The sequence below is a fragment of the Denticeps clupeoides genome, chromosome 6 (genome assembly GCF_900700375.1).
Source record: "Denticeps clupeoides chromosome 6, fDenClu1.1, whole genome shotgun sequence".
NCBI lineage: Eukaryota > Metazoa > Chordata > Actinopteri > Clupeiformes > Denticipitidae > Denticeps > Denticeps clupeoides.
Window position 1 is genome coordinate 11,090,498 of NC_041712.1, and position 12,880 is coordinate 11,103,377.

At 42.9% G+C, this 12,880-nt stretch overlaps 1 protein-coding gene across 2 annotated transcripts in view; it reads right to left on the minus strand.

Moving 5' to 3' along the window:
• LOC114792685 (leucine-rich repeat and calponin homology domain-containing protein 2-like) overlaps positions 1 to 12,880 on the minus strand; it is a 52,428-nt gene that overhangs the window by 23,268 nt on the left and 16,280 nt on the right. For both annotated transcript variants that reach the window (XM_028984033.1, XM_028984032.1), the window contains exons 2-5: positions 3,723 to 3,867; positions 3,507 to 3,633; positions 3,094 to 3,199; positions 2,615 to 2,751 (exon numbers count right to left, since the gene is read on the minus strand). In XM_028984033.1, the coding sequence (XP_028839866.1) occupies positions 2,615 to 2,751; positions 3,094 to 3,199; positions 3,507 to 3,633; positions 3,723 to 3,867 (515 nt within the window). The remainder of the gene's footprint in view (positions 1 to 2,614; positions 2,752 to 3,093; positions 3,200 to 3,506; positions 3,634 to 3,722; positions 3,868 to 12,880) is intronic.

Sequence of the window (12,880 nt, forward strand, 5' to 3'; positions counted from 1 at the left end):
AGAGGAAACTTATCTCCCCCTGAAAAGAATGCAAGCTCTCCTCCCTCTCCTTTCCTTATTTAAAAAAAAATTGCATAAATTCATCCATGCTGTGCATTTATTCGCCCCTTCCACATTTACCAGATGCCCTTATACAATCAGTAGTTACAGGGAGGGCACCAGTCCTGCACCGATTAGAGGTTGTGTTCCGCCCCACGTCATTCAACTCAAGAGCTGGGTGATAACAAATACAGAAGTTGAATCTGGTGTGCTAATAAAGGTAAGCACAAAAAAACCCTGCCCTACAGCAACTGAAGGTTAAGTGTCTTGCTCAGGGATGCAAGTAAGTAGGGTTTTAAAGTGAGGTGATTGTCACATGTGATACACAGCACACGGTGCTCACAGTGAAATTTGTCCTCTGCATTTAACCCATCACCCTGAGTCAGCAGTGGGCAGCCATGACAGGTGCCCGGGGAGCAGTGTGTGGGGACGGTGCTTTGCTCAGTGGCACCCCAGTGGCACCTTGGCGGATTGGGATTTGAACCGGCAACCTTCTGATTACAGGGCCGATTCCTTAACCGCTAGGCCACCACTGCCCCATGTGCCCCTTCATGCATGTGTCCTTGTGCACACTAGAAAATGTATTTCAGCAACATGCAGCTTGTTTGTATCTGTTTATTACTGCAAATAATACTGAATGTGCAATACTAAATGTGATAATGCCCCATGCTGCCCTTTAGGACATACTTTCCATGCAATTATAAAATGTTAATTAATGAGTGGTCTTAAAATAACATCACTGTTACTTTTAAGATATTAACAAAGCGGTTTGTATTTTTATTGACATTGTCAAAAAGGATTTTTCAGCTGCTTTGAAAAAGGAGGAAGAAGGAAGGAACAGAAGACATTTCAAGAACTGTGCTAGGGAAATTTGTGGGATTACTCCCACTTTACCACTAGGTAGAGCCATTGTACTGCATTTGAATTAGTGTAAGCGGCTGCTCTGAGAACGGGAAACATGCTCCTTTACACAACTATCTACACCCTCAGACAAACTGATAGGATGTACAGTGACAATAAAACATACACATTACACTACATAGACACACATTAGTATAATAATTACTTGAAAACATTTCCATTTAAAAGTCCTGTAAGAATGGACATCGCGGGAGCCTGTTTTTGTCTTGCATAACAGATGTCTGCAGGGGGAAGTGTGACATTCCTGTGTCGATGGTTGTGCGTGAAGATTCGACACCTCTGTTTTACATGTCTTTTGTCTGACGGTTACGTGTGAAGTATCAGCCGTCAGGACCGCCCACCCTCTTTGTCGTCCCCAAATGGGAGGCACCGGGGGGCGTGACATCAGAAACAACAGGTTCTGATTGGTCAGTGACAACTTCCTGTAGGCCAGTGACAACTTCCTGTAGGCCAGGGGTATAAAAGTCTGCTCACATGTGGAAAAAAGGACCTCTGAGCTTCTTGCTCAGGGAGTTTTTCATCGGAAGCCGGGAGGCTTCTGAGCCTTTCTCTCCCCCTCTCTTTCTCTTCTCCCTCTTTACTCTTTCTTCTCATTTTTATTTTCTCTGTAACCTTGGTACCTTTTTACATTCAATATTCACATGTAACTACAATAATTATTTACCGGTGTTAATAAATTAGAAACTGTTCATTTTTAACCTCTACTGTGCCATGCCTCTTTCTGCCAGGTAACATCAAATTGGAGTGGTTGAATACACTGCTTTGTGTGGAGGGAGAAAGAGTTTTTTCTACACACTCTATTCTCTTCTCCCACACCACATGGTCTTCATTGTTTTTACAGTCCCATGGCCTGAGTTTCCCTAGCCTGTCTATGGTCCTGCAGTGGCTAGAAATGGTGATATGTATGAAGGGTGCTTTGGCTATTCTGCTTCGCCATCCAAAGAGCAGCACCTCAGACGGTCGGATCTGGAATTTGGCCCCTTATGTTGTCAAAAGGGGAAAGGCTACCTCCCCTTTTCTTGTGCTTTGTCCACCCAGAGAATTTCCCACCCACAAATGTAGTTTTTTAGTTCTGTCACGCGAGCCTCTGAAGAACCGGCTAAAATGACATTGTGGTTGGTGAATGGTGTTGATGACATCATGTCTGCGAATGTTCACTTCCATAGGCCACTCTCCTCCTTGTCCCGCCTCTCTCCTTTTAAAGCTACAGGCACTGAAACAGTGCGTCCTGGGGAAATCTCATTGTGGGACTCAGTAAAAGTGGCGGTAATTCTGCATCAAGGATGAATTTGGGAAAGACACTTAAGATACAGTATATGTGAAAGCAAAAAAGGGACATTTAAATATTATAGGGTGGTAGAAGCCTAGTGAGGATGATAGTAGCATAGTGGGTAACACACCGTTTCGCAGGTTCAAACCCCACTTACTACTATTGTCTCCCTGAGCAAGACACTTAATCCTGAGTGTCTCCAGGGGGGACTGTCCCTGTCACTACTGATTGTAAGTCTCTCTGGATATGGCCTTCTGATAAATGCTGTAAATGTAAATGGATTTCAGGAAGCTTCTGAATTTATGACAGGTTATGGTGACACTGACGTAAAATAGACAAACAACACGTTGATATGAATGCAAATAGTCAGCCTCTGACACACACCTGTGCAGGGGGTGACTGCATGGGATTATTGTCCAGGATGATGTGCTGGAGCTGCCTGAGTTTCCGGTAAGAGAAGGGGATCTCAGTGATCTTATTACAGGAGAAATCCAGGCGAATGAGTGGAAGATCAGACAGTTCTGAGAAAGAGACAAATACATATAAATTCATTATTTTGTGCAAATCCATAGAAATTCCTCAGGATGATGTCCTGAAACTGTTATCTGATGGTGTTACACTTCATGTTTTTCTCTTTTGAACTGTGTGAAGAGTAAATGTAGTTGATGTAATGTGTAATTGACTGGGTGTATTTGTGTGGGTCTGTGTATGTCTGCATTTAAATATGAGAATGTGCTTGTGGTATATCTTAATAAAAGTATTGCAGAAACAGTTATTGGTTTGGTTTGACTGAAGTGCAATATTTGAACTTTGACCTGCTAGGTTCTGTGTGTGTGTGTGTGTGTGTGTGTGTGTGTGTTTACCGTCTGGCAGCACTTGAAGGCAGTTCCTCCTGACATTGAGCTCTCGTAAGGCCTGAAGTTTTCCCATCTGAGAGGGTAGCACCTGGATCTCATTGCAGCTTATGTCCTGCAGGGGGGGAAATAGCCTACTTTACCAATAAAGTACTTTTTCTCACCAATGTCACTTGGTCACCTAAATGATTTTAACATTTGTAAATATTATTAAAGCAACTGTGATTGTACTAGCCGCATAATTCATGTGTAACATTTTGATATCACTACGCCCAGCAAATTATCCAGCACTAATTCAATATAATGTCTCCCCATCTTTTTTATTTAATCTGAACATAAAAAATAAATGCAAATCAGAACAGTTCAGCAGGTATGCAGAGATGAATTATTTCAGTTTTGTACAGTACACTGCCTCTCCTCACCAGTTCCATGAGGTCTTTGGCCTTGCCGATCTCATCAGGTATGGACTGCAACTTGTTGTTGCTCACTACAAGCACTTTGAGTGGCAGGTTGAACAGATATTTAGGCAGTGTGGACAGCAGGTTCCGACTAAAGAGACATGAAACAAACAAAATTAAAATCATGTGCCTAGTGACATACAGACAGAAACGCATGAGCAAGAACTTCTGGATTCAGACCTGATGTTGAGATAAGTGAGCATCTGCAGGTTGATGATGGCTTCAGGGATGCACTTGATGCAGTTATGGTAGAGGTTGAGGGCCTCCAGGGGAGCAAAAAGACACACCTCGGGGGGGATCTCTGTGAAGCGGTTCTTCGATAAATCTGACAGGAACCAAACACAGACATCCACTGAGTATGGATAATACACGTAATCCCCGCCTTCAGCAGCACCATATGGTCCCCGTGCTCTTGAAATCCAGCAGCTTGAAGTATACTGTCACTTATTAATAAGCATAAAAAAAACAGTTCAGCATTCTACTCTGCGGATCACAAAACTTTATTTTACTTCACATTTCATTTGGACGGTGGTTTCATTACACATTCATTGTACATATAGTACAGGTTGACCAGCAAGAGCCAGAGGATGAGCAATAAGCACAGCCACCAATGAGAATGTAAAATATTTATTTTTTAATTTGTGATTAACACAAATCCCAGATTCCATCCCACCTAGTTCATATCATTCCTAAACCGCCATGATCAAGTAACCAAGGCCTAAATCATTTTTTTCCTGAATTGGCCATTTCTAACCATTTCACAACAGTATACCCCCAATATGCAAATGAAACCCAGAGAGCAAGTGTGCTAACTTGTCCAAGGTGTGAGAATCCATAGCAGTCCAAAATCCAAACACAGGTAACATTTCCATGTAAAAGGTACAGGATCGATAATCAGCACCGAGCCGAATTCTCCATGGTGCTGATTTCATGCCAGCCATTAATCAATCTGTCTAACGGACTGAGATCAATGGCAACCTAAAGGCAAGCAAATGGAGAAAGAGAGTAAGCAGCCTCTCCACTATCACTACATGTACTACCAGTATCTTTTATTCAACTTGTATTGCACATGCTTGTATTTATTACATATTTGTTTTGGATTATGTATATTTTTATTATTGTATTGCCTTTTTATTTTCTGTTTCTCTGTGTCTTATATATTATGTGGTGGACAGGACATCAATCTCGTTGTTCTATTGTACTAAGTATGGTTGTGGAATGAGAATAAAGTCTTTAACGTCTAAGCCAATCTAAGATACTACACAGGTTTAAGGAAACTGAAGACAGTGGGATTTAAGAGTCAAGTGAAAGCACACGTTGAGTATGCAACCTAATCTGAAGTTCCCAGCTTGTCATGGAGTTGAGGTGGCCATTATCCATCAAGCTCAGAACAAATGGGGCAGTGGTGGCCTAGCGGTTAAGGAAGCGGCCCCGTAATCAGAAGGGTGCCGGTTCGAATTCCGATCCACCAAGTTGCCACTGAGGTGCCACTGAGCAAAGCACCGTCCCCACACACTGCTCCCCGGGCGCCTGTCATGGCTGCCCACTGCTCACTCAGGGTGATGGGTTAAACGCAGAGGACACATTTCACTGTGTGCACCGTGTGCTGTTGTGTATCACATGTGACAATCACTTCACTTCAAATGTAGTTAGGATGGAATAGCCTTACTGTGCTATCTTGCTCTTTTTAGATCTATCATCAGTTAACACACATGATTCCAGTAAAGGCAATATTTTATTAAAACATTTGAATTATTTTATAGTCTGCAGTGGGTTGTTGAACATAGTGTGCGTAAGAAATTCCCCTTGCATGTTTGAAAATGTGCTTGGAGGGTTTGGGCATGAATTATTTCCAAAAATGGCTGGCATCTGTGCAACAGAAAACAAGGGTCAAACAACCTTGTACATAAACTCTCACAACCTTACTTTACACTTCAAAACCATCCCATAATATTTGCTTTGTAATAAAAGTTAGAAAGAGCAGCGTATCGCTTCTAGTCTTCTTCTTTTTCTTTTTTTTTAAGTCTAAGCTTGGGCACAAACTGGCCTGCCGTGTATTAAATCCCGGGCACAAGATCCCTGTCCAGACTAGTTACGAGTCAAAGCTAATCACAGGAGATCTTTGTTCTCTATTCAGCCAAGGGCTCAGCGCATGATGAATAATAAAATAAAAATAAAAAAACGCAAAGCCAGGGGTCACGTCCCTTCCCCTCCTCCTGTCCCATCTACTTCCCTTTAGGTGCAGGGCCAGGCTTCCTCCGGCTGCACAGCTGCACCATGCTTGTTTCCCCTCACGGAAAATTCTCCTCGCACCACTGGTACACTCTACTGCCGCTGCCCAGCCGGAACTCCTCTCCCACCGCTGTTGGAGCTGAAAGTGTTCGCCACCACAGGCGACAGCCTCTGCCGGGGAAGAACCGCTCTGCTGGCGCGCTTCTCTCCATCTAGCACGAGTAAAACTTTCTCGGCATGCGCCGTGGTTCTAAGCTGGTCTGTGAGTCTGGGCTTAATACTGTTGTACAGACCACTCAGTACTAAGACAAGTTTTAGGCCAGAATTACTGAACTGAATGGATTTTGGCCGCACTCAACGACAGGCAGGGGTGGTAGTAGCCTAGTGGGTAACACACTCGCCTATGAACCAGAAGACCCGGGTTCGAATCCCACTTACTACCATTGTGTCCCTGAGCAAGACACTTAACCCTGAGTTGCTCCTGGGGGGGACTGTCCCTGTAACTACTGATTGTAAGTCGCTCTGGATAAAGGCGTCTCATAAATGCCGTAAATGTAAATGTAAATGGCAGGAGGAGCTGCCAGGGGCGGGGCGGATACATCTGCCCACACCCTTCCCCTGCACTTCCTTCAGTGAGATGAAACCATGGGTGGTAGTAGCCTAGTGGGTAACACACTCGCCTATGAACCAGAAGACCCAGGTTCAAATCCCACTTACTACCATTGTGTCCCTGAGCAAGACACTTAACCCTGAGTTGCTCCTGGGGGGGACTGTCCCTGTAACTACTGATTGTAAGTCGCTCTGGATAAGGGCGTCTGATAAATGCTGTAAATGTAAACCAACCTGGAGGACAAAGTTGTGGTCACTATCCAACTTCCATTAGGTTGATAAAGTTCTGTGGATGCAGAATGAAACGTATCTACCTTAAAGAAAGGAGTCCAGTTGCCATGACTCAACTTTCAGACAATAGATTTTATAGTTTAGCGTTAAACAAAATCTTTATATTGACGCTGCCTGTAATGAGGAGTGTCAACCATAGCAATAATGTGAAACATTTCCACAAGAGGTAAAAAAATGTATGTTACGTAAACAGGCGAAGAAGAAGATCTTCTGGGGTCCCTTGCAGGCATCGTGAGAGGAAAACCGATTGGACCAACGGAGTGAGCGTGGAGCAGCCTCCTGACCCAGATTTCGAGAGGTGAGAGGAATACACACACAGCAAGGCTCCACGATGCCGGCTGAGCTGCCTGGCAACCGTCTCTGCTCGCAATGCGTTAGCCAATCGCAGGTGCCATCTGTGCCAACACCCGTGAATGCTCAATTCGTTGCTCAGCATGATGCGTGCCTGTTCCAAACTTGTCAATTCCCCCTCGCTCTCTCGCTCGCTCTCCCTCAATTACTCACTCTCGCATACACACACTCCAACTCGGATTACTCTGTCCATTCATCAGGGATGTGACTGAGATAAGTGCTACCACATACCTTGACACCAAACACAGCATCTGCCCACTTGCACACATTCACAGAAAAGTACATTTTGACACACTTTTACACACACGTTGTATTGGGCAGAATGTGTGGCTTTTCATAACGTCATCCAACGTCCCCACACACTGCTTCATGACTGCCCACTGCTCACTAAGAGTGATGGGTTAAATGCAGAGGACACATTTCGTCAATGACAATCTGCACTTTCACAATCAGGTGCTCAGGAAATTGGCGGAACGCACAGAGATCATGAGAAGTCGAGTTGTCCAATGGGACATGCCACGTGATTGGTCCTGATCCCAGGCACAGACTGGACAATGACAGCAGATGTCGGGAAGCAGCTACACTTTCCTACTAACACCATCATCACCACAATGAGACCCAACATCATTCCTGTGGTCGACAGTAAAGAATTGTCTTCTTTTAACTGACTGTGCCTTTGCAGCAGGGCATCCAAGAGTTGTATGAGAGGAAGAAGTCACAGTATGCTGACCTAGTGGCTGAATACCAAGAGAACCTATCCGGTTGAAGTTGGCCACCATGGCTTTATGAGCTTCTCAACCAATTGCATTTACATTTTACAAAATGGTGCCTGTACTATGTAAAATAAAGTTGAACCTAATCTAACCTCATCTGTGTCAGTAGTTGTTTGCTTTGTGGTGATGCTTGTTCTGTTGCTTCTTCACATTAATTCCCCAGCATAATATACACCTACTATTCAAAAGTAAAGGGTCAACAGTGTAAACGTCTTGTCTCTAGGGGAAACTATACTTGTGTACAGTAAAGACACACAATGCAGAAACGTGCCTTTTTTTTATCTGATCTCTATAGCCAATGCTATTCCTTTGTGTTATGAACACAAACACACTAACTATGCAGAATCATCAGTTTTCAGTTCCTCACAAGGTCTGGCCTTTCTTTATATCCAGATGGTATATTTACAAAAGCCTGCACTTCCACAGCCATTTTGGTTTGAGATAAAACACATAGGCTATTATCATGTCTGTGTTCAAGGATTCAGAAAGGCCAGCAAAACCGCAAAATGGCAACAAACACACCACAGCACGTAACCAGAAACATTTGCAAAGGATACTGTGTGCTGCCATGACAACCACTCAGGTTGAAGGGAGTGGCGAGGAGTATTGACTGCCTGCAGCTTTGGAACACACCTCCCTGCATCCATAATGACTAGAGCCGAATATTTCTGCACATGCACACTACATGCTGCAGGCTTTACCTGAATATTCTACCTTAATTTGTTGGGCACATGGGAGATATATACAGTCACATATGCACTAGTCATCATTAGAGTACAGTATGCACAACCGTGGCTAAATATACAGTCTCAACAGAATTCAATAAATTCACCCCAAGTTACTGCAGGCAATAAAAATGGTGCGCTAAATTGTAATTACTTTCATGCATTATTTAGAAGAAAATGTTTTGCCCATAATATATTAGGGTGGTAGTAGCCTAGTGGGTAAGACACTCGCCTGTGAACCAGAAGACCCAGGTTCAAATCCCACTTACTACCTTGTGTCTGGATAAGGGCGTCTGATAAATGCTGTAAATGTAAATGTTCTCTGTATTGACAGATAATATAAATTGCTTTGTGGAATGAACTTCCCCTCGAGGTCAGAACAGCTCAGTCAAACGACAGCTCAAGACCTTCCTCTTTAAAGAATATTTAGATTAAATTGTAACTTTCTTGTTGTCGAACTTGTGTACAGAATCTACAACAGAGTGAATTAAATAGATGTATTCATAGTTGGGGTCCTAGTGAACCGGAATTGATCTCTTCATCGATGGTAACTTGAAAGCATGTTATAAGTCGCTCTGGATAAGGGCGTCTGCCAAATGCCATAAATGTAATGTAAATGTAAATATATTATGTCTTATGTGGAACACAGATTAAGACAGTCCCCAAAATCATTTCAACTATGTATTTACAGGCTAATTTATCTTCAGATTTCCATGTAAATGTTTTGCAGTGATTCTAACGGGATACACTCACTCCAGTCAGTAGAGATCTGTCAGGAACACGCTGCAGGATGGAAGGAGGACCACTCACCCACAGGGGAAATTAATAACTAATAAATATGGCACAATGACCTCACACTGACATGATACAAAGATAAAAGACAAATGACCGAATGAGGATGGGACACGACAAGGGTACATTCATACTAATGATAACAGATTAAATAAATAATGGACATCAGGAATTACAAGGCAAAGAAGTCTGGGAAAGAAGTCTGAGGTGGTAGTAGCCTAGTGGGTAACACACTCGCCTATGAACCAGAAGACCCGGGTTCGAATCCCACTTACTACCATTGTGTCCCTGAGCAAGACACTTAACCCTAAATTCAGCAATGCAACTCACGTTGTAAGTCGCTCTGCATAAGGGCATCTGCCAAATGCCTTAGATGTAAATGTAAATGCAACTACAGTAATTAACTTGTGCTGCATGTGCACTTTGGCTGAACTGGAAGTGAAACTAGTTTTCTTCACATAAGCTTAAAACTATTTGCATCAAACCTGGGCTTGACTGCAATTGAAGTGAAAGTGAAAGTGAAATGATTGTCACTGTGAAACACTGCAGCACACAGTGACACAACAAAATGTGTCCTCTGCTGTTAACCATCACCTTTAGTGAGCAGTGGGCAGCCATGAAAGGCACCCGGGGAGCAGAGTGTGGGGACGGTGCCTGGCTCGGTAGCACTTCAGTGGAACCTTGGTGGTTCGGAATTCAAACCGGCAACCCTCTGAGTACGGGTCTATTTTCCTTACGTACTAGTCCACCACTGGCCCAGTGAGATTTGAACGTGGGGTTTCTACACCAGAGACATTATTGAACAAGCCCCATGCTATAATGTCTATTTCTATGCTTTCAAACTAGCTCACAGTTCACAGTTTCATTTTAATAGCTGAAGGGTTACTATGAGTCACAACAGCATTGCTTCTGTGCTCAGCCTGCCTGGCATCTGAGTTTCCCCTACAGATGTTTCTTGCATTTTTATCTTTGGGGGGACTTTTTCCTTGTTGGGGGTTGGGGCTTGGGGGTGTCAGCCCTCTGCAGTATCCTTTGTGATTTTGTGGCTACACAAATGTTCATTAGAACAAAAAGGGACTCACCAAAGCAGAACTGTCTCTCTGAATACACATTAGTCAGCAGCGGCTCCCTGCCCCCCTGACCCTTTATCAAATACGGAGGCTTGCAGAGAAACACGCTCGTCGCAGTTTCTGTTGTCTGAGTTGCGTTCCTTCTATTTTTCTAACTAAGCGATAGATTTCCGTTTAAAGATTCAGAATTGTCCAATCTTTCAGAAGGCTAAAAACACACTGAGAGGTGAATATACGTCATTAACTATTTTGCCTCCAATGCATTTTGACCCATTTCCTTCTGCTTTCCAGGTTTTAGAAACAAGAACGCCATAGACTTCAGTGGAACAGCGCCACTCCATGCTCTGTGACTCAGAGCAGTGATAACAAATCTTCACTAAGAACCTAAGATTACTCTGCTTCCCCTTCCATAACCAGTTATTTCTGGGAGTGTGTGCATTTGTGTGCAAATGTTACACCATCCTGCGCTTCTGTCACAGCACTGGAGGATTTCCTTCCTTTCTACATGGGAACAGAATGAACAAGAGGCACACACACACACACACACACTAATAAAAACACACTCTTTCGAGGCTTAGTGCAACACCCACTCAATCTAACCTAAATACTGGAGTCCCTGGCAGTAAGCGCTTATCTTCCATTAAGTGTGAAAGAAGGACTGAGAGAGGAAGAAATTGGGGGTGGGGGGTGGGGGGGGGGGGGGGGGGGGGGTGGGGGGGGGGGGGGGGCGTGCGAGGAAGGAAGGTGCAGAGAGAGAGATAGGGAGGAAGACAAATGGATACAGACAGAGATGGATATACATGCAGAACAGGAGAGAAGGAGTGTCTGGCTATGCAGAGATGAGAGAACACAGGGAAGATACAGTGTATGTGAAGATGTGAAGAATCAAAAAGTAAAACTTCAAAGAAAATACATTAAAGCCCACCACACCTCACCAACTTCTACTAACACACCACCCAGCAGTAGTGGGAAAAACACTATGAACAAGAAGACCACAAAGTCACCGGTTCAAACCCCACTGACTACCATTGTGTCCCTGAGCAAGACACTTAACCCTGAGTGTCTCCAGGGGGACTGTCCCTGTAACTTCTGATTGTAATTCTAGATAACGTATATTGCTATATACTAAATATATTTCAATATACATATTTTCAATACATATACAATATATTATTCTAGAATATATCAACATATATTACTATGTACAATTCACAATATATGAATACACATGAAATATATTGTCACATAATACATTGAGAAATATATTTTTGTTGCGTATGGGGTAGCTAACAGTCGTTGCTCTAGTCTAAACCATCTTTCCATGCAACTATCAGTACACATTACATCACACCACTCACAACCAACACACAACACCCACAGACTTTAACACATCAACACAACCCTCACTATCAGAGCAGTGCAGAAGCGTGTGCTTCATATAGGAGAATCCTCTTGAAAAAGACAAGAGTCTGCTAGAAATAACAACCAAATGTTAATGTGTCTAAAAAGAAATATCACCTGCACCACTTTTCCAGACAGACACACACACACACACAACATTGCAAACACACATTGTCAGTCTGGTATCCCTTCCTCAAAAGTGCTCTCCATCTACCTCTGCACATTCAGGCCTGTAAGCGTGCTTCAGCTGCATGCTGCAGTGGTGTGTGCACAGAATGTCATGTGTGTGTCCGAACCCAAACTGAAAATGAATCAGTCTGTACCCTGAACCAATTCAAAATGAAAATAATGTAAGGAACTAATGTATTAATTAAGAACAGTATTAATTATTTAACTGCATTAATAATTCAAAGTAAGTGGTAGAGAATCACGCAGAAACAGCCAAAAGAGACAATGGGATTTTCTAAACTATGAAACCACAATACCAAAAAAAAGGGACACACAGCCAGCACCAGAAGGCAAGACTTCCCCAATGAAAGTAGGCTACTTAACAGCATGATGTAGGGCTGGTAAAATATTTAAACACACAGACAAGACTGCAGCCCCATTCAGGACCTTACTGTCACCACTACCCAGCATGCAAATCTCTCTGGATTCTGTTCAGAGCAGGAAGTGGAACAGTCGAAGGACACACAGACTAAACACAGAGGGAATGGATTCAACTGCATTTGCCAGTGTAAAAAAATTATGAAGAATTCTTAAGAAATGCCAAAATGTAGAACTTGAGAGTTTCTATGATTACTATAGAAGCATATACAAATATGAATGGCACAAAATCTGGAAAATAGATGTATCAAATTGAAACATTGAAATAACAAAAACTAACATAAAATGAATATAAAAATCATCACCAATGTTCATAAAATGAATAACAACATGCATGATTTATACATTATACTACACTACATGCTTTATGATTAATATGACCAATTTTTTCTTGCCTATCATTTCCCATGTTACAGCCGCTGAGCACACCACTGTATGGCATAGCCTCAAGTGTAGTATGATGATACCCCTTTTATTCTGATATATTC